At 40.8% G+C, this 27,802-nt stretch overlaps 1 protein-coding gene across 5 annotated transcripts in view; it reads right to left on the bottom strand.

Moving 5' to 3' along the window:
* Nucleotides 1–27,802, bottom strand: part of ARHGAP42 (Rho GTPase activating protein 42) — a 251,314-nt gene that overhangs the window by 158,239 nt on the left and 65,273 nt on the right. For all 5 annotated transcript variants that reach the window (XR_006721255.2, XM_010973325.3, XM_074372929.1 and 2 more), the window contains exons 2-3: nucleotides 27,380–27,475; nucleotides 878–939 (exon numbers count right to left, since the gene is read on the bottom strand). Coding sequence is in view for 4 of the 5 variants with exons in the window: in XM_010973325.3 (XP_010971627.2) it covers nucleotides 878–939; nucleotides 27,380–27,475 (158 nt within the window). In the remaining variant the exon portion in view is untranslated. The remainder of the gene's footprint in view (nucleotides 1–877; nucleotides 940–27,379; nucleotides 27,476–27,802) is intronic.

Genomic DNA, 27,802 nt, shown 5'->3' with positions numbered 1-27,802 from the left:
TGGGCACAAAATTATATCTGTGAAGGGATACCAGTAACCATGCTTTCATACTATCGCATAAATTACTCTGTCGACCTAGAATGCTTTCCTCATTCTCTCCAGCCCAGCAAAATCCTCTGCGCCTTCAAGACTCAACTCAAATGTCACCTTTTCAAGAAAGTTTCCTGCTAACATCCTGGCAAAGCTAGCTATTCCTCCCGTGAACTGTTTTCAATACTTATATGTGTTTTTATTGTAACACTGAGATTATTTAGAAGTCTGCTCAGTTAGGTGGGTTTCTTAGTGGCAGCCCCGTTCAGTATTTTTAATTTTCAGAGCAATTAAACAGAAAGCAGAATGAACGTAATTTGACTGAACAAAGGAAATAAAAAGAAATGGTATATCTTATTAGTAATATTTGATAATCATAGTCACAAATCTTTTCTGTAGCATTCAATACATGTATCAAATTATAAAATCTGGTATGGCTAAGTCTAATTCAGAAGGTCTACTCCTTTTTTCAGTATGTCCAAACAAGCATTATTCTTCAAGACACTAATGAACTCATCTACAAGACAGAAACAGACTCGCAGACATAGTAAACATTCTTATGGTTACTAGGGGGAAGGGGTGGGAAGGGATAAGTTCGGGAGTTCGAGATTTGCAAATATTAACTACTATATATAAGAACAGATAAAAAACAAATTTCTTCTGTATAGCACAGGGAACTATATTCAGTATCCTGTAATAACCTTGAATGAAAAACAATATGAAAATGAATATATGTATGTATATGCATGACTGGGACATTGTGCTGTACACCAGAAACTGACACATTGTAACTGACTATAATTTTTTTCAAAAAGCATTATTCTTAAGAAATGGGGAAGAGACTTACCAGTCTTCTCCTTTCTTCTTCTACTGCAATGAGTAGTCTTGCAAATTCTTTCAGTGACTGAGCTATTTAGAAGATAAATTAAAAAAAAAATTAACCTTTTTACACTGCTAATATCTAATTGCACAAAAATAAACATTACAATAAAGATACTTATACATTTGTATATATTCTGTGGTTTTATGTTTTTATAAGCATCAAACAGTATATACAATAGGATTTCAGTGACTAACAGCTATAGATGAGAGATGTTTGTGTGCACCAAGTTGAAGTTTAGGACGTATCAAGTATAATAAATTTTCTTCAAGGGCCACTAGGGGTATTTAGGTTATATATTTAATAAATAAAATTTACACATTAATAAATAAAATGTAGTATAGGAATCACTTTTAAACAGAATCCCACAAATAATAAAAAGTATATTAAATCTGCAAGAAGCAACAAATCCAGTATATTCAGAGGCACCAAATAGCAGCCAGTAATGCAAGGTCTCCCACGGACTTCATCCTGGAAGCTCAGCACTTACGGACACTTGAAAACAGGTTCCGTATTCTGTATTTCTCTATTTCTCTCTTACCCAAGGCATTTTAGACCTTTGCTGGTCAGAGTGGTCAGAAGGACCACCAGCATCAGCATTTGGGGAGCCTGTTAGAAATAGAGATTCTTAGGTTTCATCCCAGAATCTACATTTTTAACACACTCCCCAGGTGATCCCTTTGCCCATTAGGGCTGAAAAGCACTGCTTTAGAAAACTATCTGCACCTATATTGTGGCTTGGGGAAAGGATCAAGTATTCAGAAACTCTAGGAGGACAAACCAAAACATAAACAAGTAGGGAATTACAGGAACATATTCTTAAAAATTGCACAGTGCCCCACAGCAATTGTGAAAGTGATTCATCCACATGAACTTCTGTACCTTATCCTGAATACGAATGATTAACTAAAGTCGGAATGTCTGGATTATAAAACCAACAAAACAAACAAGGTGAATGCAACATCACTTTGATTTAAGCCTTGAACCCTCCCTTCTACGTCCTTATTCCTCAGGCTCCCACCTCCTCCTTCGCCAAGACATCCTGTGAGACCAGAAGTCCAGGGGAGTCTGGCTCGAAGTCTACAATAGAGGCAGGTGAGTGAGAACAGCAAAATCAAAAGTCTCACCAACAAAACTTATTAAGGAAGAGGGAGAATGTTTTCCAAACAAGAATTTAAAATTACAATCTAGGAATTTTTTTTCTCTTTGTTCAGAACTACTAGGTTTACACTAATGAAGCTGGTTTGAAATGCTATTCCTATGATACTTCACACTGTATTTCATTCAGTTACCAAAACAGAAATCAAATGACTACCTGGGAGACTCAGATTAATCTGATAAACACATGAATGCCCACAGAGTAAGTGTAATTTTTTTTAACTGTTTGTTTAGAGAATGTGACTTTAATTTCTGCAAAAATAACTATCCACACTACAATCCAACCCAGTTTTGACAACAGTAAGTTGAAGAGACTAACATTTTCCAAATACATAGAAGATTTTAACTGGGGTGTGCAAAAATAGCATATTATATTTTTGTGCTTTTGTTAAAAAAAGAATCCAATCACCATTCTGGAGGCGATCTACTGACACTGAAGATCTGCTGATGAGCCTGGAAAAAAACTCAACAAAACTTTGGATGATGGAAGGTAATGTGAACATGCCTACAGAGAAAGAAGCCAAGAAGTACGTCAGTTTGGGCTACAGAAACTGGCGAGACAGCACGTACTCCTGAGGCGAGAAAATAAGGGCAGATGTAGACTAGTTGGAAGTCTGTATAAGAAGCACTTTTACCCCAGATTTTTAACTCAAGGCCTCCCAATCTTTTCAATAAATACAAAAAAAGAGAGAGAGAGAAAAATCTTACTCTCATATGCTTCCTTTTATCAGAAGCCATGGGTTAACGCACTCTTAACAAACCATGGGAACAAAGCAAGAGGATGAATTTTGGAAAAGCAAAGAAGCAAACGGAATTCACAGGACAACACAGAACTATTCCAGGACAACAGTTGTACCAAAGGTCCAGAGAGGATCTTGTCTAAACTAGAGCAAGAGGTTAGAAATTCCAGGAAATGTCTCCAGACAAAGAAAGATGGAATTCATCAATATCCTGATGTGTCTAAATGCAGTAAGAGAAAATTTACATTCCTTTTTTTTTTTTTTTTAAGAAAACTCAAAGGCAAGTATGGTCAGTGATCAAAAATATTTGGGAGAAAGAAATTCCAGAAAATTCCAAAAAGCAAAACTTGAATTTGCAGCATGTTAGCCAACACGGACATAGCATTTACGTTGTATTAGGTATTGTAAGTCATCTAGAGATGACTGAAAGCAATACAGGAGGATGTGCAAACGTTATATGCAAATACTGCATGACTTCACACAAGGGATTTGAGCGTTCGTGGATTCTGGAACCAATCTCCTGCAGACATGAAGGGACAACTGTGTTAACTCTCGGAAAAACAAAGTTCTACAACTAACACAAAATGATTAAAATAACTGAGTCATGAGTAATATGTACAAAGTCACTGAAAGACAAATATTAAAAATTAAGTTAATTTTGCCAAAATTAAGTTTTAACTCTCTTGAGAGAAGGGGAAAGCAGTATGTAAGATAGTATGAACTGAAGACATAGTGTGACAACAGTATGAAGTGAAAAAAAGATGGTAACTAACACTGGGGGGAAAAAAAAAGAAGTAAAGGTAATCACAGTCTGGAAAGAAACAGAAGAATGGCTAAAAGTTCAGAGTGGTCTTTCTGGGGAATTAAGTGGCAGGGACTGGTAGAAAAGGAGATTGTTAGTTTCTAAGCCTGAAAAAAAAAAAAAAACCTCTAAGTTTATAAATAAATAAAAATAAAACATCCTATAAATGCTTTATTTTCCTACCAGCCTACTTCCTGGGAGGGCACAGATCACATACTAACTTTCTCAAAGGGTTAAATAAGTATCTAGCACACACAAGCCTAGCAACAGGTGTCTCTGGAATAAAGGAGCCCATACACCAGAACCTCCCACGTGGTCACCCAGGAAAGGCGCACTGGCCCGCACAGCAGCGCCCCTAGCGGTCCCAGGGAGCATTGTACTGTGATGACTTGGAAGGCCCCAGGCTTCCTCGCGGTAACCACACCCCAACGGCACACTGCGGAGTTGCCTTTAATCGGATTTTTGTCACAAGGAAGGAAACTCAGGCTCTCGTTTCGCGGCTGTGCTTCTTTGTCCAAAACCAAATGATGCTGTTTTCTGCTTTACTTGGATGGTTTTCTGGTCTGTTCCCCATACAAATACTATTTATAGACTCAGTACAATAATAGTAGATGATAATGAGAGTGTCTGAGGAGAAATTTTAACATGTGAAAGCAACCGCACGTCTGGTTCCTCGCAAAAAAAAACCTCTCTCCCTCCAGCGGTTTTCTGGGTTTGCCCCAATTTGACAAGAATTTCTGTTCCCTCTTTTCCTTTGGTCAATTCTTTGGGGAAATGACTTCAAAAAAACTAAAATTGTTCTCTTTAACTGTCACAGCCTCAGGTCTATAAAAGTATACTATGCTTCTTGGTCCAAATGAAGATCTCAGGTTCATCATTTGTTCTGGAAGGAAACAAACAGTCGAAAACAACAAATATTTATCTCATGGATTAGTGACAGCGGCCTACTAACTTTTTAAATCTATAGCTAATGTTTTTCCCGAAGTTTTTTTCTTTCATAATGACGCCAAAGTATCACATTAATAGTCTCCTAAGCACAGTGTAACACAGAAAGAAAACAGGAATTAACAGTGCAATAAGGCCAGGAGAAAATAACTCAAGATATCACATAAATTGTGTTTTAGGAGAAAGGGCAGATGGACAGCCAGTCGCTCCCCTGCCTGCCCCACCCTCGAAGTCTAACAGGCACCTGGGATGCAGAGCAGACAGACCCACTGCCGAGGGTACCCACCAACACTCTAGAGATCAGAAGCCAGCAGCGGAATCTGCTGGGGGGGCCACAAATGCCTTAAGAGACCATGAAAACTATTCTCCACCAGACCCTGGGCACAAAACATATACCAAATGACTCCCCCAGCACCCATCACAGAGCCTTACACCAAACAGCTACTGATTTTGTGACCGTTTGAGCCATTTTTCTGAGACTTTCCTTAAGCAAAATCTGAAAGTATTTTTTTATTACATGCAAATTTCTGATACCCAAATATTTTCTCTTAGAATCAAATATTTGTGATGTTCCATATTTCATTTTTTAATATTAACATTTACCAAGTAAAATCCATTGCATTATCTGATGGAGAAGGGGGAGGTCCAGATGAACAGTGACTGTAACAGCTGCTTCTGCAATTATAGACTTTGACCCTACCTGGGTGGTACGACAGGAGTTTGATTTAGTGAGAGTAATATTCCAAAAACGTCATTACTACACAGTAGTGGACTTCCAACAGATAAATTTAACAATACATTCCCACAGTCCATCTGCTCTATAAGGAGAAACACATCAGCTCTTATTCTAGACTTCATAAGATATTATGAAATGGACAGGCCAGATAATTTGGAAAATTGTTAGCTCTCCACATTCTTGCCACCTGCATGAAACTTTCCTGGCTGTATTCACCCATAATAATCTTTCCCCTTCCTGACCATCTGGACCATGAGATTACTGGAGAACAATCAAAATATAGTTTTACATATAAATTTTAACGTTCCAAAAAATTACTGAGGTCGAGAATGCTGCTATAGGTTCCCTTTTTATCTCCACAATGTGAAATTGGAAAAACACTCTTGGAACAAAAGAAATCTATAATTCAGATGCTTTTATGACAGGTCCCAAGAGTATAAACATTCACAAAGACAACCACTGGATTATACCTAGACGATGAGGAAACACGATAATGGCTTCTATATTTACCAACATCATAAATTCTGAAACATTCCTAAACTGTCTAAAATATCTCTCCTCGGTGGGGAGGGTAGAGCTCAGTGGTAGAGCGCATGCCTAGCAAGCATGAGGTCCCAGGTTCAATCCCCAGTACCTTCATTTAAAAAAAATAAGAAAATAAATAAAGTTACCTCCCTCCCAAAATAATAAATATTTTAAAATAAAATAAAATATCTATCCTCTAACAATCTTTTCAGCAGGCTTAAATTCACCTTATTATTTTTGATGGTGGATACCTGTTTAGTGTCTGGAAGTAGGAATGAGTGAGAATAAAGAAAATTACTCACTGTTCATTGTTGACATAACTACGCTCCCTTAAGTACTAAGCTTTATATACTATTAAATGTTTCAACAATTAAAAAGCTTGGCTTTACAGATTTCACAACTAGAAGAATTGAAAAAGCATGACCCTTTTGCATCTAACCATTTATATCATACTCAGACAATGATGTGTTAAGAATTTCTCCTAGGAGTCTCTCCTCAAACCTAAATAGCATAAACACATACTCAAAAAAAAAAAAAAAGTACAGCTCACAAATTCAGTGACATATACAATTATGTCAAAAACAATTTTTTTTTATTTTGTTAGAGTGAGCAAATCACATATGAAGTTCAGATATGCTAAAAGAAAAGTTCAGATATGCTGAGGAATAGGGAGGAACTGGGTTAGCAGTAGGATTTAGACTCGGTTAAATCTCAAGGAAAACGTGAAAACCTGTAAACGCCTATAAAAGCCAGGTTGAACCCATGCAATCATCGTTTATAAGTCCTGATGACGCCCCAACACCTTACTTTTCTATTGGGTGTGAGTTTGTCAAGCTTTTTCTCATGTCCTTCTGGCACTGACTTTTCAAGGCAGAAAAACATCAGTACTTAACTAAGGGTATGAGCCAGGGCAGGTAAATCTGCCATGTCCTTCCAGGACACGAGGAGAAAAATTAGAGTAGAATCAACCTACACAGCCAGGGGGACACCAGCACTAATTACACTACAAAGCATGCAGTGATCTAGCACAGTATCACGTCGCCAGTTCGTGCCTGGAACCCCCACCGAGGGAGTTTTAATTCTCTGAACACTTAAAAGATCAAAGTGAGCATAGTGGCTGAAGGACCTGATGGAAAGTTTTAGTTCAGAAACAATTTAACCCATCAACAGAGCAAGCAGCAGGGTCAGCGCGTGGTAGCGGTATGGCAGCATAATAAATACTCTGTCTGCAAAACAGACAGAGTGATGCAGAAACTGACACCAACTCTCCCACCAGGCTCTGCGAGTCTTTGGTAACAATTAACACCCCTCCTGATGGGCTGTCCGCTCTGTCTGCAATCCCGGCGTTGTTTGCAGCCACAAACTCTGGTTATTATTTTCTGGGGGCCAAAACATCAAGTAAGATTTTTCCACTCCATTTGTGGCTTCAAGCTCCATGGATGTCTCGTTGCAAAGCCAATAAATTGCTTCCTAAACCAACAGAAAAAAAGGTCACAAGCCCCCTGCCGAATGCTGGCAGGTCACTGTAGTACACCCTAGTCCTCAAAGGTACTGATCTTTCTCCTAGCGTTGCTCAGGCCTGTGGAATCCAAGGTCTCACAAAAACACATGCGATTTTAGTCTTCTTTGACGTAACTCTACTGGGTTCTCCACAATGTTCTCCAGGTGCTCAGTCTTTTATTTTAACTGCCAAACAAATCAAAAAGCAAGATTAATCTTGAAAACAAGCCCCTGAAAACTTGCATGTCAGTTCTCCTTTTATAGCCTACCAAGTTCATCCTTGTATGGCACTGTATTCAAATGAATTAGGTAAATAAGATATATCAAGTTGGTAAAGCATATTAGATACTGTTTTCATAATAAAAAGTTAATATTATAGTACAGCTTTCTAATTAAGCATTAGAGAACAATAAGAAAGGCACAGCCTACAAATGAAAACAGTCATAAAATTAAACCTTTATCCAGACGATCAGGTACGCTGCCCAGAGCTGGGAGCTGCCTTGTCTCTGCTTCATCACTTATTCTGTATCTCCATCAGCTGGGCCACAACTGGTCCATTCAGTGCTCAGATGCCAATGCGGATTCTGAACAGGACACACGGACAGAATCCCCACTTTGGAATCTACCGGCTTAATATCGAGTGATTTCTCTCCGTTTTCTCTTGTTCCTGTTTATCCTCTAACCATTCTACTCAGACTCTCTGCGGGAGTTATAACCTGTAATATAGTCTCCTTTCAAATTCCCAACTCCTGTTCTAGTGCCTCCCCCGAAAACCTGGGTCCCCAGGCACGAACCTGTGTTCTGCCTTAATGTGCTCTGTCAATGTGGGTCCCAACATTGACCACCACGCACTTCTGGGCTGAGATTCAGAACTTGTGGCCAAACTGTCAATCTTTCACTCCTTTCTGGTCTAACTAGAGACTCAGTCTGGTTTTTCTTTTTTCTTTTTTTTTAACATTTTTTATTGATTTATAATCATTTTACAATGTTGTGTCGAATTCCAGTGTTCAGCACAATTTTTCAGTTATTCATGGACATATACACACTCATTGTCACATTTTTTTCTCTGTGAGTTATCATAACATTTGTGTATATTTCCCTGTGCTATACAGTGTAGTCTATTCTACAATTCTACAAGCCACTCCTACTGCTAGTGACACGGATTAAGACACCTACTAGAATTGAGGAGAATATTACTCCAAGATAAAAGTCACAATGGATGCAGAGAAGTAATTCTAGGCTTAAGTCTAATGACTTTCCTTCATATACTCTCTCTGAACAGAGATAGGACCTTTTAGTAATAACTGCTTTGAAACTGCCGGATTACAAGGTAGTTCTAACATTCTCTCTGTAGCTATAGATACAGATACAGATACAGATACAGATACAGATACAGATACAGACAGGGCTCGTTACGTTAGATAGATATAAAATATACAACAATTCACATAAGGCCAAAATGTGCCAAATGAATACACACAAATGTAGAAAGGCAGCCTTTCAACTTTACACAATTCCAAAACTAGACTCCAGGTGGTTCCTCCCAAGACTTCATCACTACTCACCACTACTTCAAATGAATTTCATCAGAATTATAGTAAAGACTTTTTTTTTAAATATGAGATTTTGTGTTGATCCAGTAAGCATTATTGTGCCTAACAGAGTCTGCAAGTCACATGTATTTACTGTTTTCTTTCCAAGCATATACGTTGGTTAGAAAATGAAGAACTGTGCTATTCTGATGTTGCCTTGTTCAGGGGTTTGGTTTGGTTTGGTTTGGTGGTGTTTGACCTGTTTTCCAAAGCCACAACAACTCCTCATTCAGAAATCATTTTCCCAAGATGTACATCTCTCACACTCTGGAGCAGCTCTACTGAGAGGTGAGGTGAACTGTCTAATTTAATGCCCACATCACGATAGGAGGTCCTGAAGTCGGTGTTACCTCCACTCCACAGATGAGAAAAAGAAAGTCAGCCAGCTGGAGTAGCCCGCCCCATGCTCTCACAGCTAGTTGTAAGTGGAGAAGCAAGTATTTGGTCTTGACTGTTTGATTCCAAAGTCTAGTCTCTCGCAGCAAACCACCCCTGCCAGAGGAGGGGGTGGGCAGATAAAAGGCAGTGCCAGCCTACTACCCTGCTACATTACAGGAAAAGAACAGGCTTATCGTCTTGAAAGGCAAACAGAGCCAGAGCTATTTGTGCGCCAAGGATACCCAGGCGCCAAGTGGCCTGCCTTAAAGGGAACGGTCAGTTATGTGCTGCTGACAAACAACCATTTACACCGAGTACACCGCCCCCATCCTTACGGCCATCAGGAACTGACCTCCCAGCACGCCTTCACATTCCACAAAGACTGAAGCAACCCATCCACACTCCTCCCCAGCGGCACCCAATCCCCCGGCCACCACCCTACTGAGCTTCCACATCCGCCTCCTCGTCCAATACACAGCTTCTCTTTTCCACAACCTCTTAACCTCCAGCGACCTCCCCTCTGCTGTATCTCACACACCCACGAGGACACTCAGAGTTCAGGCCATCTCACCCCTCTGCTTCTGCTGCCTGGCAGTCCTTTCATCCGACTCTAGTTTCCTCCCCATCTTACTTCCCACAGTAGCTATCCAAAAAGAATTTTCTCCTTTCTCAAGAGCCCAGCCCCAAACTTCCCTCACTCACACCAGATGGCCTGGCCTCCTGCTGCTGTGAGGGAAGTTCAAGACCCTCCAATCAACATGGTCTTTATTCATTCTCTTCGACTTGCCTGTCTCAGAGAAGGCACCCTCTTCCTCTAAAAGGCTAACAACTCCCCAGGAAGCTTCTCATCTCACCCTTTCCCATCTCTAGCTACATTTTTCTCTCTCTCTCCTTTTCTCTTATCCCCACCATCACTCTTCCCTCCTCACAAGCCAGCTCTCCTTCTCCAGGTCTACAAGCTCACTCCAGTGGCCTCCCATCCTCACGAAGGAGGAAGAGCAGGACGACATGGGGGTGGGGAGGGGAGGAGCCCGGATACGTGCACCCACATTACGCATCGCTCTTTAAGCCTCACACTACCCTACAAGGCACCCAGAAATAAAACACCCAAATCATCTACCACCACTCTCCTATTTTTCAAATAATGAAACAGAAATTTAACAGAGGTTAAATAATATGCCAGGTCATGGAGCTAATGGCTCCCAGAGCTAAACTTTGAACTCAAATTAGCTCACCTGAAATGTACACACTCTCTCACTCCCCAAACATAATCCCACAACCCCAACTCACTATTCTAAGTTTAACAAATCCAATTATACATCCTGGGAATTTCTACTAGAAATTTTGCCTGCATCTCAAAACTTAACACGTACCAAAACTTAACTCATAATTTGGCTCTACCCCCAGCAACCCAGGCCACATATAAAGACACAAAGGGGCTCATAACACCATTCTCCTACTAACGTAAGTGATGGATTATCCTCAGCCCTTCCTTCCAAACACTCAAACAGCACTGGTGATCTCTCTCCTCTCCCCTTCCTCCATGCACATGGAATGGTACCACTTCATCTCTGCAGGACCATTGCAGTTATTGGATTCCGAGCTCCCACAGCTCCAAATGACCATATGTACTAATGGTCAGAATCAAATTCCTAAAGAGCACCTCTGATTACATCATTATTCAACTCAAAACCCTGGATAAGTAAGTAAAGTCCAAACTCCATATTGCAAGTGACTTGGGACTCCATGATGTGGCCACAGGTAACTTTCCAACTAGGTATGTTCGCCTGAGATGCTACCACTTCTAATCTCTAACTTACGACTTTGAAATGACTAGACATCCCTACAGTATCCCATTTCCATGTCTTTCTTTTAACTGCATTCCCTACACTGTATCTTACCTAGACATTAGGATCCAGCTCAGATAACACCCACCATCTGAGCATCCTCTGATGTCTCTTCAGCTCTGATGCTCATAGCATTTCTGTTTGTGCTGCTGTATCTAAAGCCCTTAGCACAGTCTCCTGAGCATTACAGTGACTGTATCACAATGCTGTTTTTTGACTCCCTTCTATTTCATAAGCCTAATGAGGATACAAGACCTTATTCACGTTTGCAAGTATCAAATTGCCCATAAGGTTCTTTGCGTTGGGAAGACATCCATTATCAGCAGGGAATTCTAGAGAATCCAAAGTCTATACGAACAAGAACTGAGTCACATCTTGCATGTGATTTTAATTTGAAAAGCTAATTTTTTTTTCTTCCATTTCTGAGAAACCTTCACAACATCTAGACTGGCCCATGGACGCCAGATTTCATTCTCAGGGTACATGTATCAATTTGTTCTACTAAACCAACCCTTTTTTTCAGGCTTTGAAAGAAAATGTGGCAACAAATGACCAGGTGTCCCGCAAACACATGGGTTCTACAGCTTTAGTGGCTCCGCTGGCAAAATGCGGGGCATCCGGGCTCTGGTGACCTGAGAAGCACACCTCTGGACCGACTTTTTCCCAGTTTCAATACCTTCCCCAGCTGCGCCTGCTCCCTCGGGATAAAGCACAGGTAGACTGTTGAGTAATGGTTTTCCCCAGGCTGTATCAGACACCAAGGATCTCCAAAAAATTAAAGGCTCCTGAAGTATGAACCCAGGGGATTCGTCTTAGTTCAGGGGTCTAGGGTGGAGCCCAAGAACCCAGTTCTTAAGCTTCCCCATAGTTGAATCTGATGCCTGGCAGTCTGGCAACTGCTGACTTTGGGGGGCCGGGGGGAAGGAATGCATGCTTTGTGTGAGGAATTAAGAGTTAAAACTACATTTAAATAGAAAAAGTATACATTTATGCATATGTAATTTTTAAAATAAGATTTGCAAGTATGTTCCTTGTTTGAAGTTCATCTGCATTTTTCATGGCAGAAGTACTATCCGTGGCCCTCGTGGTTACGGAGGAAACGGGAATGTCTGAGCCCCAAGAACCAAGCATGACTCAAAAGCTCTTCTCTCTACCGCCCACTGAATCATGACTCAGCAATTATCCTGAATTGTCCCTACAACAGAGAATTTACTCTGAATTAAGCTCTTTTTTTTCCCAGCCACATATTCCTTGAGAACTGTCCAAGGCTGGCTTTTCTTTCTTTCTGAGGTCTGTTAGTCAACCATTGTCTTGCTTTCCTCCCCCACCCCCACCCCAAGTCCATCTTCACTGCACACCTGCTGTCCGTGCCTTTTGCCAGTGAGTTTTCCAAAAGTCCCTGGGTGCCCGTGTCTTGCCTCCTAACTCACCTCTTTCAGATACAGTCTCCAGGATGACTGCCTTTCTGGCCCAAAGATTTTACGTCAAAATTGAAGCTGTACTTTTATTATTCCATTCACATTTAGTAATGTTCTCTCTTGGTCCATTAAAAAATGCTGATGAAGGCAATCTCTGACTCAGCTCTGAAATGGCAAAGACTTCCAGGCTATAATTTATCACTTACACTGAATCCAGAATAAACATCCTGAAGGGCAACTTTTAATCAAAAGCCTCAAGTGCCTCCTGAGGACATGCAAATTAAACTTGAGACCATCCAGCAAACCCTCTACAACAGACAGTCTCTGGCTCTCAATCCTTGTAGTCCAGCTAAGAAGACAACTTCACACCTTTTGCACCAAATCGTTTCAAATCCATAAATAGATCGATGCTTAAGTGGTCATGTAAATGTGACTGATCACACAGGGAATGGAGGGTAAACTGAGGTTCATTTTGTAAGCAGTTTATAGTAATACCACTATCTTAAAATTAGATCTCTGTATATTAAAAATAGTGAAGAAAAATTTTAAATAATCTCCCTTCCTCTTGTATCTCTATAGCACATATCATAGTCTAACTTAATGTAAAATAAAGCTATGTATTTTATCATGGAACTCCTCTGACAAATGGGTGGGGATTTTTGTTTGTTTTGCACACTGATGGGTCTTCAGCACCAAACCAGTGCCTGACAAACTCAGATGCTGTATTGAATGCATGAACAAGTAAACTCAGACTCAAAGTTCATGACCTAGGAGCCAGGCGATAAAGGTTCTAACGCTTGTGTGACTTTAGAAAATCATTTCAACTGGATCTAAAGCAAAATAACCTTGGTGTTCTCCGAGGTCTCTTTCTACCCTAAGATACTAAACTTGGGATTCTAAGAAACCAGGCCAACATTTCTGTCAGACGTAGCCCTTTTTGGTAATTCAAAAATCAAAACAAAACAAAAAAAACAGCAGCCTTTGCAACTTCCCACCCCCACACATACACAAAGAAGGTACAGAATTGTCCTAGAACTAAAGAAACGCCGCTCTCAAATAAAACAATATAAATTAGTCCAAACCAAGAAGACACCTGTGACATAATACTATCTTTGAAAGAAAGCTGTTTTCAAAGTGGAAGCATAATTTACATGATATTCAACATGGTGGATAAACTCTATTAAGCAAAGTAGGAAATTACTAACAAAAGTGCAAACTGCGTGCCACCACACACACAGGCCACTACCACTTACCTTTCTGATACCTGATGTTTACCAGTGTGCAATAAAACATGTTTGTTATTATGCAAAAAAATGTGACGAAAATGTCATCAGGAGTATGCCATGCTTCAGACTTGAAATTATAAACTAACCGTATGATTGCAATTTTACCAGGACCACTCTATGCATACTTAAAAGAGATGTACTCCAACCATGGGTCTGTGGGTCAATGCAAGTGAATTACAGAAGAAAACAAACAACAAAAAAAACCCACAAACACACACCCAGGTGTCCATAGGTTACATTATAAAGTCAGGCTACCCATGCCCCATTTTCTCCTGGGCACAAACCCAGAGAAATGGCCAAGAAAAACATTTTAAGAACATTTAAGATTTTAAATCTTCCATAAGGCAGTCAGAGTTACCTTTTTAAAATGCAAATATGATGTCATTTCTCTGATTAACACCCTGCACTTTCTTCAGGTTAAAACTCCACACCCCTAACATGGCCCATTAGGTCTTCTCTACCTGCACGTGACCTTCACATGTGCTGTTTTCCCCCCTGGCTGCCTCCTTTTCCTTCTCAAGGCCGTCATTCATCCCTTCCCTCGATCTGGAATGTTCCCCCATTCCCCCTTCACTTATCACTTCTAAAACATCTGATCTGAACATCACCTCCACAGACTGGCTTTCCCTCAGCTTCCCACTCCTCCAACGAGGCCCTGGTCTACCAATATGCTCTCTTAGCAATGATGCACTTTCAACACGATTGGGACTTAATGGTAACTGGATTTTTAATGTTGGCCACCCAATGAAAATATAAATATAAATTACTTAAGCCATTGACGGTGCCTTAGACCCTGCTGGCACTTGACTACTTATGGAATAAATGAGTTTCACCAATAGGAGACACAAGCACAAACAGGTAAAAAAGAGTAGAAGAAAGCTACAAAATTAAGTCCCTGACTCTAAGCTGTGGTCCTTTTGCTAGTTAAAGTAACCAGGTTAGGCCCAAAACGGAGTCGCTTGTGCAAAAACTCCACAGCAAACCAACACTTACGTTTCCACGCTGGCTCTCCCAGAAAATGAAGGTCTAGGTCAACCAAATGCCACTTGCTTGCTCAGCACAAATTACCTAATCCAGCTCCAAAAAATCCCTTTGGCCCATATAAGGAAAGTAACCAGCAAATGCCGGGTATAACTTCCTTGTTCTGGAGCACTTTGGTCTAAAAACCTCTTACCTGGTGCAGCTCTTCACAACTCCTTTCTACCCACCACATTGGACGCTGAATAAAGCCAATTAAGATCTTTAAAATTTTTACTCAATTGAATACCACTCAGCCATAAAAGAATTTGAAATTCTGCCATTTGCAGCAACGTGGATGGACTCGGAGGGTGTTACGCTAAAGTGAAGGAAGTCAAACAGAGAAAGACAAATACTGTATCATGTCACTTGTATGTGGAATCTAAAAAGAATAACAAACGAGTGAATATGACAAAAAAAAGCAGCAGACTCACAGACACAGAGAATAAACCAGTGGTTACCAGTGGGGAGAGGGAAGGAGAGAGGAGTAATATAGGGGTAGAAGGTGGAGAGGTATAAACTATGACTGATGTATGAAATAAGCTATAAGGCTAAATCGTAGAATGTAGCCAATATTTTATAATAACTATAAATGGACTACAACCTTTAAAAACTGTGAATCATTATGTTATACACCTGTAACTTACATAAAATTGTGTATTTACTATACTTTGATAAACAAATTTTTAAAACCAAATAATTTTAATATTAAAAAATTGTTTAAAATGTTTTACTCAACTGGTGAAGTTGATCTTTAACATGCTTTAGCCTACTGCTCTTACAGGAGAGCAAGAACCTACCCTGTCAAGTCTTCAGCAAGTCACGGCTGCCTCCCCGTGCCACATTCTATCCAGCAGATTCTCCAAGAGTCAGGAGACTCAAATTTCTCACCTGTCTGCAGGTGACCACGAATGACCACAAATGAGCACAAAAGTGTCAGAAATACTGATTTGGGGGATACCAAGAAATTGTAGCGTAAGCAAGTTTTCAAATAGAGAACTTGTGAATAATGAGCATCAACCATCTACTCCTGCATCCCAAGTTATACTGGGCCACAGCATTTATTTCACTGTCTAGTCATTTTGTTGAATTTTTTGAGCTATCGTAAGTCACTAACCATCAAAGAAGGTTCTCCTTCACTCTCTAACCACTCACCCTCCATCCACCAGCCTTTTTTAGTTATCCTAGAAGAAGGCTACTGCTACCACCTCCCTTTAGTCTATACCCTCCATGAGGGCAAAAGCTCTGACTGGTCTTTTCACACCAGGTTCCCGGGGATGGGCACCATGCTTGGCAGCCTAACCAGTCATCAATAAACATTGAATTAACTAAAGAATATTAAAATCTTTAATTCTGGTTTGAAATATTTACAAATATTAAGATATCTGTTCTAAATCATTCTCAATTATATGCAAAAGTTAACATATATGTGTGTGTTTGTAAATTGGTATATAAATAGTCAGCTCTCTGTATCCTTGGCTTCTGTATCCTCAGATTCAACCAACTGAGGACTGAAAATACCTGGGGGGTGGTGGGGGAACAACTCCAAAAAATTGCAAAAAGCAAAACTTGAATTTGCCACATGCTGGCCACTACTTACAAAGCATTCGCATTGTATTTGCAACTATTTACATAACATCTATACTGTATTAGGTATTATAACTGATCTAGAGATTACTTAAAGTATACAAGAGGGTGTGTGTAGATTATATGCAAATACCACACCACTTTACCTTAAGGACTGGACCATCTAAGGATTTTGGTACCCAGGAAACCTCCTCTCAAAATTTAGTTTATTACCATATTGAAAAGAATCATTCTAGATATATTCAAATACGTACATATAGTATCTTTTAATATATGACTCTAAAATTCCATTTATGTACCTTAAAGCGGCTTGTTTTTATAAAGGTTTCCTAGGCTTTGCAGGGGAATACTCATGCAACAAATATTTACTAAGCTTCTGCTACAAATAAAGCTCTAAAATATTTTGCAGAAATAGAAATGTGAGAAAACTTTCTGGCCGCAAAGAACATATAATTTGCTGGAGGAGAAGACTGAGTCGTCTGTGAAAAAGGCAACTACTTTTTGTTTAGCAGAACAAATCAAAAAAGACACAAAAGGGGTTTTAGGGGAGTAACATATATTAATAAGTTAAAAGACAAATTTTTTTTCTTTGAGACATGAGTTTTAACATGATAAGTTTCAGGGGTTTTTTTATTTCAGACTCTAGAAAACAATCTAAGCCTTCGAATTTTAAATTAAATCAAATACTGCTCTGCAAAGATAAAGTTGTTTGCAATATAAATCATATGGGTTTTTTTTTTTTAGTAGTTTACCTTAAAAATGTGAATAAAATAAAGTTTATGTTGTAGCCACAAGAAAAAAAAATCAAGTAATGTTCTTTAAAATACAGAGCCAATATGATGAAAACATCTCTCTCAAACAGCATGTTTTTTTGAGACCTCCACCTGAAACGTGCAACTTTCCCAGCTGTTTCAATCCTTAATTGTGGGTGGTTTCTGTGTGGGTGCAAAAATAAGGGAGGTTAAAAAAAAAATGGAAACAATAATTCAATTGTCCAACTGAGAGCCATAAAAAGTCAAATATGCTTCCTCTACAGAGTTCAAAAGAAAATGTTATTTGTATAAACAATTTAGGCATTTGGAAATGTTCCACTTTAATAGAGGACTTCCTGATTTATATAACCACATGTAAGTGGATCGTAATGAGGGTTTGTAATAACTGATGGATTTCCTTTTGATTGAGCAAAAGAGAAGCTAATTTGTTTCCCAGAATTTAATAAAATCACAGGTCTTTTTTTGAAGAGTTCAGTTACGGTTGGTAATGGTATTGTCTCTGGTTTACTAACTTTTTCTTAAGAAATGTCCAAGAGTTTCACAGCCTCACTCTACCTTATGCATTCCAGTATCATGAGACGAATGGTAGTCATGATCTGTACAGATGAGTATCGGTAGCTCATAACTAAATTATGAAGAACATCTTTACAAAGTATTTCAATTTAATAGGAGAATAGCTGAATTTTATTAGTTTAAGTTGAGGAAAGTGGTTGCGTTTTTTTTTTTTTTAGCTAAAATCTTGTATGATCCTTTTTTTTTTTTGGTTTGAAATATTCTTTATTTTATAAACAACTGTGTTTAAAATAGATGAACCCTGCTTACAGTGCATGTACTGGACCCAACACACATACACAAGTCCACCCGTCACAGGGAGATGGTGGGGCTCAGGAGCACGTGCAGTGCCCGGGGCTGCGCTGAGTCTCAAGACAGCATGTACGGAGGTGGTGCGGAGTCAACAGGCAACAGTCCGGGCCTAAGGCCAGGTCCCAGGCCACCTCCTGGACTGGATAAGTTTAGGGGTGAGAGGCCAACTCTGGCATCTGGTGAGTGGAGCTGCACCCCCAAATCCCAACCCCCCTCCTGCCCTCATGTGTCCCCAGCTGTGGCCCTTGTGGATGAGGCTTATCAGGCCATAGAATCCCAACCCCAGTGTTCCCTTCCAAAACCCCAAGGGTACAGTAAAAACATGGCCCCTCTTTCCTGAGGGGGCTAGGAGAGAAATGGTGCTCTGCCTGATCTTCAGGGAACGTGGCAGTACTGATCCACAGGTTGGAGCCAATGCCCAGCATAACCTCCCCTTCCTCAGGTCCCTGGGTGAGGGCACACTGAGTGTGGGGACACTGAGTGTTGGCACTGCCAACCTCCCCACCCCAGTGTGATGCTGCATCCGTCTTGATACGTGAGGAGTCAGTCCTCAAAGCAGCATCCTCAGCTGGGTTGTGACTTCATACTTAAGAGTCAGTTTTCTAAATTTCTCATCAGCTGACTATTTATAACTATTCCTGCCTTCCTTTTCCTTCCACTATGCTAACCTATCCCCTGTTTCTACGTCCTGAGTTACCCTCTCCTGCTCTCTTCTGATTTGGTAAGAGTCAGGAGGAAAAAGGTTTGGTGATTTCAACCCCCACCCTTTTTCGGGAGGAGTAAATACATGGGGCTCTGAATCCTTCGCATGTGTGTGTCTGGATTTCGGTCCTCAGCTGGTGAATGTTCGATGCCCAACTCTTTGCTTTGCTCCAGCGCCAGCCACGCGATGCAGCTGAAGACTGATCCTGCTCCCTAGGCTTCTCCCGTCTTGGGAAGGTGAGGAGGAGCCCTACTAGGCTGGGACCTGATTGGTTCATTCCTTCAAGCTACTCTTGGACCATCTGGGGTTAAAGAAACTTCTTCCTGAACAAAAGCCCTGGAGGCGGGAGTCTGCTTCCCTCTACCTGCAGCCACAGTACAGCTGGCAAACCCTCTGACCTCTGACTCAGAAGCTAAGGGGGCAAGATGAGCACTTGGCCTTGAAGCTGAAGGGAACAGCACCAGCATGCTTCTCCAGGGCTTGTTTGCTTTCTGCCCGTGAGCCCCCTGCCCTTCTTCCGAGAACTCTGGGTCTCGGGAAAACCTTGAGAGTTGAAGGCTAGGCTTAGTGAAAGACCATGGTATACATGGCTCTGTCGCCTCACCTGCCAGGGTGGTGGGAAACGCCCTTCTTACACAAGAAGTGGAAGATGGGGCCAGGAAGCCCCGCTGCCGCTGAATTCTCCCGTTTGCAAACTGCTATCCCAGCCTACTGTCCCTGGCTCTTAACCTGATACACAGGAGCCGGTCCTTCATCTCCAAACGCTCTCCTTTCTGGAGTATGTGGTCAGCCTCGGGGTCTCCTTGCCCCTGTAGTGCCCCCGAGCCTTGGTCCACATCTTTAAATTCGGGAGCCAGGAGTCGGGGGGTGGGGGTGGTGGGGTGAGAAATTGTGTACATGCTGCACAGCAGGCAGGTCTTGCCCACCCCGGCGTCCCCGATCGATCGGCAGCAGCCGGATCAGCACATCGTGCGGCTTCGCCATGGCTGGTTCGGAGAGGGCCGGGGGCTGCGGGCCGCCGAGCGGTCGGGCGGCGAGATCAGCCCCGCTCGAGCGGGGCCGTCGCGGCGCGCGCCCGGGAAGGGCACGGGCGGCTAGGAGGCAGCGGGGCCGGCCCGCGGCTCGCCGGGCGCCGGGAAGCGTGGCGCGGCGTGAGCGCGGTGGGGGCTGCGTGATCCTGTAAGTGCATTTACAAACATACCAGTTCTTTTTAACCTGGAATACAGGTTATCACCTCTCAAAGTGTTTCTATACGAGAAAGGAATTCCTTCAAAACACACCAAGCAAACTGTCTGCCATACTTTCCACCGTAGGCTCTATTCTTTATCACTTGGAAAAAATTCGACCAAATTCCCTTTCCATTGGACCCAACAGATGCACTCTCAAAGTGTATGGATTTATCTAGGGAAAAATTTACGGATTTTCCCCCCCAGTAATTCCTCTAAGTAGGAAAATGGAAACAAATATTCAACTACTCCCTTGAAAAGCGTTGTCTACTTCACACTCTCTGAGCAGGCATCAACGGTGTATGAGGGCGATTTCGGGCTCACACTGAGTCACTTAACCAAGGCACCCTGATGCACACCCAGCTTCAGAGAAGCAAGCTAACAACACATGGTCGCACTCGCGCAAAGCACCGCTTGCTCAGGAAGACACGATAAACCCCCTTGACTTTTTTAAAATGCCACTGTTTTAAATTCATCTCCTATAGTCTCAACTTTCAACACATTCTCCTAAAAAGAGAACAGGAAAAGAACCCAAAGCACTGGGCACACTCCAGCCAGTGCCGAATACAAAACTTGGATTGGGTTCAAGTTACCATTCATCAATCTGTATACATACAATTTGTACACAGATTTCCTTTATAATAAATATAAAAAAAAAAAAGATGTCAACATGCTCTTCATTCTAAGAACTAGTAAGCACTAGCCATTGTTATTGCTACACCTGCTTACCTGCATTCAAAGCAGAGTAAATACCTGAACAGGAAACAGGAGCTATGTCAGAAACACCTGTACAATTAGTGTGATATCTATTTTGATCTGAATTACCTACTTGGCGGCCTCATTTCTCCACTCAGAGTGGGAAGCCATAACCTCAGCTGACAAGGGGCTGGTTGTACACTGCCTGTCTCTACCACAGGAATTTTCTGTTTAGGTGTGTCTCATGGAATGAAGTCCCCACCTAAAATGTTTACTAGCAAACTGACTCTTCTTCCTGGTTTAATCTCTTGAGTGCAAAGTTCACGATGTCCAAGACCTGCCTGAGAGCTATAACAGGCCATCACACAGCATCACCGGCCAAGCTGTTTATGAACGACCACATCTGGACTTCCCAATGGTTTCCAAGATTACACACCATGAACGAGCTTTGCCTCAGATTAATGACTAATATTTTTACTGGCACCAGTTCAGCGTGACTAACAATATCTGATTTTTTTGAAATTTAGACTTCTTTTAAGACTTGGTTAAAAGTGATTTCAAATTACAGGCACTAAGTATATACAGGAATGAAATGCAGTAAGTGCAGACCCCGACCTTGGGATGAACGTAAATTCTGATAGACTGAGATTCACGGACTTTTATTATCTCATACTCTAACATGCTAAGCTTAACCTAGCAAAAGCCAGCTGCCTCCGACAGATTCAATATCTGACCTTCTACTTGTTTGAATGAACCACTGTAAACAGTGTTTTCAAAAGAACAGTGTTTTGTTTCCTGTAGAGATAGTCTTTTAGTTCCTACAAGTCAGGTTTTAAGGCTGGGCACATGGCATTACCCATTGCCATGCACAAACGTGTGCCATGACTGATGTAGGAGGCACTGTATTTTGTGCAATTATGGTTAAACAAGGATACATTTTGTATCCAGTCTACCCAAATACATACATTATTTGAGAAGGACTAAATCCTTTTTTGTTTTTTGGGCTGTTGGATTTTTTTTTCTTCTTTTAATTGCATTCATAATGTTATGTTGTGCTAACTTCTGGTGTACAGCACAGTGATTTAGTTACATATATGTATTCCTTTTCATATTCTTTTTCATGTCAGGCTATTGTAATGTACTAAATATAGTTCTCTGTGCTATACAGTAGGACTTTATTGTTTATCTAATTTGTATATATATTTATATATTTTCTATATAGTAGTTTGTATCTGTAAATCCTAAACTCTCAATTTATCCTCCCCACCCCCTACACCCCCTTTCTCCCCAGTAATCATAAGTTTGTTTTCTATGTCTGTGAGTCTGTCTCTGTTTTGTAAATAAGTTTGTGTCCTTTTTTTAGATTCCACATATAAGTGATATCATATGATATTTTTCTTTCTCTTTCTGGCTTTCTTCATTTAGTATGACGATCTTCAGGTCCATCCATGTTGCTGCAAATGGCATTATCTTATTCTTTTTATGGCTGAGTAGTATTCCATTGTATAAATATACCACAACTTCTTTACCCAGTCATCTGTCAATGGACATTTAGGCTGCTTCCATGTCTTGACTATTGTATATAGTGCTGCTGTGAACATTGGGGTGCATGTATCTTTTCAAATTAGGGTTCCATCTTGATATATGCCCAGGAGTGTGATTGCTGGATTGTATGGTAAGTCTATTTTTAGTTTTTTGAGGAATCTCCATATTGTTTTCCATTGTGGCTGCACCAACTCCATCCCCACCAGCAGTGTGGGAGGGTTCCCTTTTCTCCTCACCCTCAGGGAGGACTGACTCTTGTACCAGTTTGTAATCGCTCCTCTCCTGTCCATCACCAATTTCTAAGCCCCAAGGGTCCAGCTACTCAGTTCCTAACTTACTCCTAACTCAAAGTCTTTACTCAGTTCAAACAACCACAGCAGCACGAAAAGTGGGCAATCAGAACAGCTGTGGGAGGCAAGTGGCTTGCACTCCCACTGGGCCAGCGCAGCAGCGCGCAGGTAAATGGAAGCCATCAAACGCTCACCTGCTGCTCACTCATCCCCAGAGAGGTGGGGGCAGGGGCCTCTTGCTGCTCTAAAATGGGAAGGAGGTGCTCAAAGGGGAGCACAGGACGCTGTCCTGCTTGGGACTTCAGTTCTGGGAACAGCTGACCTGCTATCCGAGCCACAGGAATTCCCCACGGGGCCCCAGACAACGAATCCCATTCTGCCGCCTTCCCAGCCAGCAACGGCTCACCGGCACCAAAACACAAACACGCACACCGGCCAGCACAAGGCCCCAAGGGCAGGAGCTGACAGGGACAGCTGACAAGTGGAGCCGCCGGGTATGACAGACATGTGCCCACGCATCCTACAAACTCCCGGAACAGCTTCCACAAGTTAATTCTACGGATATAGGAGCAGCACCCTCTTTTCCTTCCTTGGCTCAAAAATCTGTTTCCCCCTGTTCCACTGTAAGGACACTGAAAGCAGACATCTGACTCTTCCCACCTGTCCCCACCACCACAGCTGACACACAGAAAGTCTGCAAATGTCTTGACTTTCCGAGTTATTTTGCACTGACATCGCGCACTTACAAAAGATGAGCTTTTCTCGTCGGCCATCATCCCCAGTGGTTACATCATGGGTAGGTCTCAAGACTGCCCTGGCTGAGAGTGGTGTGGCTATTACTCAGGGCTAAGAGTCACAGCTGTCTCCACTTCATTCCTGCTTTATTACATCAGAGGAGTAAGGAAGAAGCTGAAACTGAGGCTTCAACAGGCTATTTTGAAGACAGCTGAAACTGTATCCTCCAACGTGGAACTAAAGCTGATGAAGAGGGGGGGACTAGTTCCCGCACTCTATCCACACCAGACTTACTCATTATTCTCAGGGATACATTCCCAGACCACTGTCCTTGGTACATAGCTTGGGTTAGCCTCATCATTTCTCCATGTTTGAAATGCTTATTCAGTCTCATACATTTCTTTTTTTTTTTTTTGAAATATAATAAAATTATTTTTATTTGTTAATGATACAAAAATCATTAATAGCAGTGTTAGTGTGAACAATGTAATTAAATATGTTTAAGTATTTTTCAGTTTCCTTAAACTTTTTGTGATATAAAAGTCTTGTCCTGAGTCCAGGTTTTTTTGGTTTTTTGTTTTGTTTTGGGTAAACAAAGTTTATTCTAGGAAGAGCAACTCCTTGAGAGATAAAAGTTTTAAATTTATATATATGTATTGTTCATTGTTTCTAAGAATAGTTTAGAGCTTTAGCTTTTTAAACTTACATAGTTATCAAAGGAATAAAGTCAACCACAAAATAAGAATCAACACAACGCAGTAATCCAAAGATAAAGGACAGTCAAATGTGTTTTTACACATATTCAAGAAATCAATCACCTAAGTTATAAATACTTTGTGTCTTTTTTTTAAGATTCCACATACAAGCGATATATGGCATTTTTATTTCTTTCTGGCTTACTTCATTTAGAATGACAATCTTCAGGTCCATCCATGTTGCTGCAAATGGCATTATTTTATTCTTTTTGTGGCTGAGTAGTATTCCATTGTGTATATATACCACATCTTCTTTATCCAGTCATCTGTTGATGGACATTTGGGTTGTTTCCATGTCTTGGCTACTGTATATAGTGCTGCTATGAACACTGGGGTGTGTGTGTCTTTTTGAATTATATTTTCAAAAAGAAAAGGGAACCTTCCTATACTGTTCGTGGGAATGTAAATTGGTGCAGCCACTATAGAGGACAGTATGGAGGTTCCTTAAAAAACTAAAAATAGACTTACCATATGATCCAGCAATCCTACTCCTGAGCATATACATAGAGAAAAAAAAATACATTTCTTTATTATACACATAGTTCTTTTTAACTACTCACATTGCATTTGGGAGCTGAGTAAAAGGGTAAAGTGTTGGATGGTGAGGATATGGGAATGTAACTGGATTTTTACATAAGTTATTTCAGAAATAATTTTTGTTTATAAATCTCAGTGCTCTAGGTTAGGTTTTCCTAACAAAGCATTGGTGTTTAAATCAGATTCCCAATAACAGAAGCTAAATAAGTCTCCTGATTTAAAAGAAGCAAGCAATGACATCTACCCTATACAGAATTCATCCTCCACTCCCCAACCTTTGATCTCACTCCTCAAAGCCCTGAGAGCATTACAGTTTAATAACCATTGCCTCTAATAAGCCTTCACATACTGATCAATTCACACCTTTCAAATCTAATCTGCAAGAGCCACAACAAGAACATCTATTCAGCTAAAGTGGGATGAGACAGAGCAATGCTGAGATATCTAAGTTCACCAAAACGGGGGAGACTGCCTACCGTCCACCTGCCTGCAAGGTCAAACAGCACGGTGATCAGACGCCCTCACCTCTACACTTACGTGGCCTCAAGAAGGTATTTTAAGTAAGAAGCTTAATGGAAATTAAGAAATATGCAGAAATATGTTTAGTGTACTCTTAAAAAGTAAAAGACCAAACTAGAAGCAACCCGAGTGTACCCCCAAAAAGATTATTTCATAAATTCATACATGTGAACCTAATGGAATATTTTAAAGTCATAAAATCGTTAAAAATTATAGTATTTATAAAAACTCAGAAGTATCTGCTATAATCCTTTTTATAAAGAAAAAATTACATAATTATGTATAATATACAATTATATTAATAAGACATACACATAAGTGAAAAAAATTAAGCATATAAGGAAACTTATGTCATTTATTTCAACAGTTTAACCGAGAGTCAGATGCTGGGTCAGGTGCTAAAGCAAAATGATTTAGGAAAAAAAAAGGTCTGGCCTCTGCTTTCTTGGAATTTACAGTTTCATCACTAAGTGAGAACAACTGCTGTTAAGTGAGTATGTGGTGTTCTTCCTTTTTTCTAAATAATAATGTGACTGTGTTCACATTTTAGTAATATAATCTAGGCTTTTCCCTGGTGAGGTGTGTATTACAAAGCCTGTGTTCGTGACTGGACATTTATGACACACAGGTGAAGAAGTGGCACAGAAAATGACAGCTGTCCCAACTGTCAGTGGCGGGTGATCACTGAGGCTGCTCTTACAGATGGGAATCCATCTGTAAAGAGGAAGAAATCTTGTAGCTTGAGGCCCGTGTGCCAGTCCCCTGCCTCCTTCTAGAGGCTCCCTGCCCGCACCTAAGCCAAGTGAGGCTCAGCCACCTTCCACCACAGACCTCAGGGCAGGCTGAGCCACCACCATCCCAAGACTGGCCACCTCCACTCCCCCTCAGAGCACCTAACACTCCAAGAGGAGCAGGTGAATCAGGCCATCTACAGGCACAGCTCCTCCAAAAGGGGCCAGCCTGCCTGTGCGGTGTCTGCACAGTGTGAACCCCGCACGCGGAAACAGCTCGTCGAAGGACTGCACACGGGATTGCTCCAGAAGCAGCTTCCGTGAAGGTGACGAGCTAAAGCCCTACCATGAATCAGAAACCCATTCGGTTTTTCTCCCGAGAGCCCGAAATTCCTTTCACAGCTGGGTTTGAACTTGGTACTTAGGTTTCCAAAAAGTATACAAATATATTGTTCAGAAATACATATTCAACAGACAAAACCGAGAAGAAAAAGAAAAGGCAGAGGAAGGAGAGAAATGTGATTGTGGAGAAGCATGTCAGGGATTCCAAAGCCCTGCTACTCAAACAGTGGTCCATGGACTAGAGGCACCGACATCCCCTTCCAGTGGCTAGAAGTGCAGAATCACACACTCCACCAGAGACCTTCTGAATCAGAACCTGCATTTAGGCAGATCTACAGGTGTATCATATCCACATTAAAGTTTGGAAGTCACTTTTATAAATACTTGCAATATTCTTTTTTTATTTACCTAGGTGAATACACTTAGTATTGTTCTCTAAAATATCACATACATTTTAAACAGTCTTCTGATTTTGTGACATGTCTCTAATCCACCCTAAAAATGGACCCCATGTCTATAAGCCGGCAAGTGGAGATTGTAAAAAAAAATGTGCGGAAAAGAATGCTACATGAATCTGATCTCCAAACAGTAAAAATTCAGATACAGATAAAACTTCAGAGATCACATAACCTCAGCCTCTCCACTTAGGAGAAATGAAACCATCTGATTCAGGAAGGGGCATGCCTCCCCCAGGGTCAGTTATTTTGCTAAGTAACTGCAGCAAAATCAGGTCAGGGCTCAAGCCTCCTGATCTCTAGTCATGTTCTGGTTTAATACGTCACAACTGATTTTTTCTTCTTTATCAACAAAAACTCAAGTTAAAAGAGCAATCAGTATTAAGTTTTAAAAAAGTAAGCTAATTCTTAAACCAGCACCTTTTATATTTATATAATAGATGCCCAACATGTTTTTCTTTGAATGAATGATTCACTTTGAGGCAGAGAAAAACAGTGTTACCCACATCTTCTCAAAAGGCTGAGCTGGATTATAGAATGATTAAGTAATTTCCTTATGGGAACAAACCACAGAGCTCAATTTTAAAACCATTTATAATACCCTCCTCCACAGCAACCAAAAACCGCCCTTATACTTTTATCAAAGTCAGAATGTTTTACACGTTTAGTATTTGGGTGTGTGAATCTGGTTGATTTCAATGAAGTCATTAACTCAAGTAAGACTTTTAAAAGTATTACTTAGAATACTGAAAAACAGCAGTACTCACCGATACTAATTTCATCATCTGTTTCAGCATCACCAATACATTCAAACTGGAAATCTTGCAGTGACTGGGAAAATTTCTGTACTGCCATAGACAGATCTGTAATTAAAAGTTAAAAAAAAAAATTGTTAAGTTGAAGGTACCATGGAATACTCAAGAGTTTCCATGGGTAATATGTAATGTTGACATTAATACTACATTAACCAGAACCCTTTTAAAATACCAGCCTGACAAATTTAGGCATAATTTAAAGAGACTACTAAAGAAATGTTTTAGGAATTAGGTATCCTCTGCTTGCAAAGGGAATTTACCCCTTTAAGAAAGTTTTGGTGCCAGCTATGTATTATCCGGAAGCAAATTTCCCAAAGCCTTTATCAAAGAATTACCATTCACTCCCTATAAATGGAGCATTTATTTAAAAAAGAA

This window comes from Camelus bactrianus, chromosome 10 (genome assembly GCF_048773025.1).
Source record: "Camelus bactrianus isolate YW-2024 breed Bactrian camel chromosome 10, ASM4877302v1, whole genome shotgun sequence".
In the NCBI taxonomy this organism is placed as follows: Eukaryota; Metazoa; Chordata; class Mammalia; order Artiodactyla; family Camelidae; genus Camelus; species Camelus bactrianus.
This window is presented reverse-complemented; position numbering and strand designations above follow the sequence as displayed.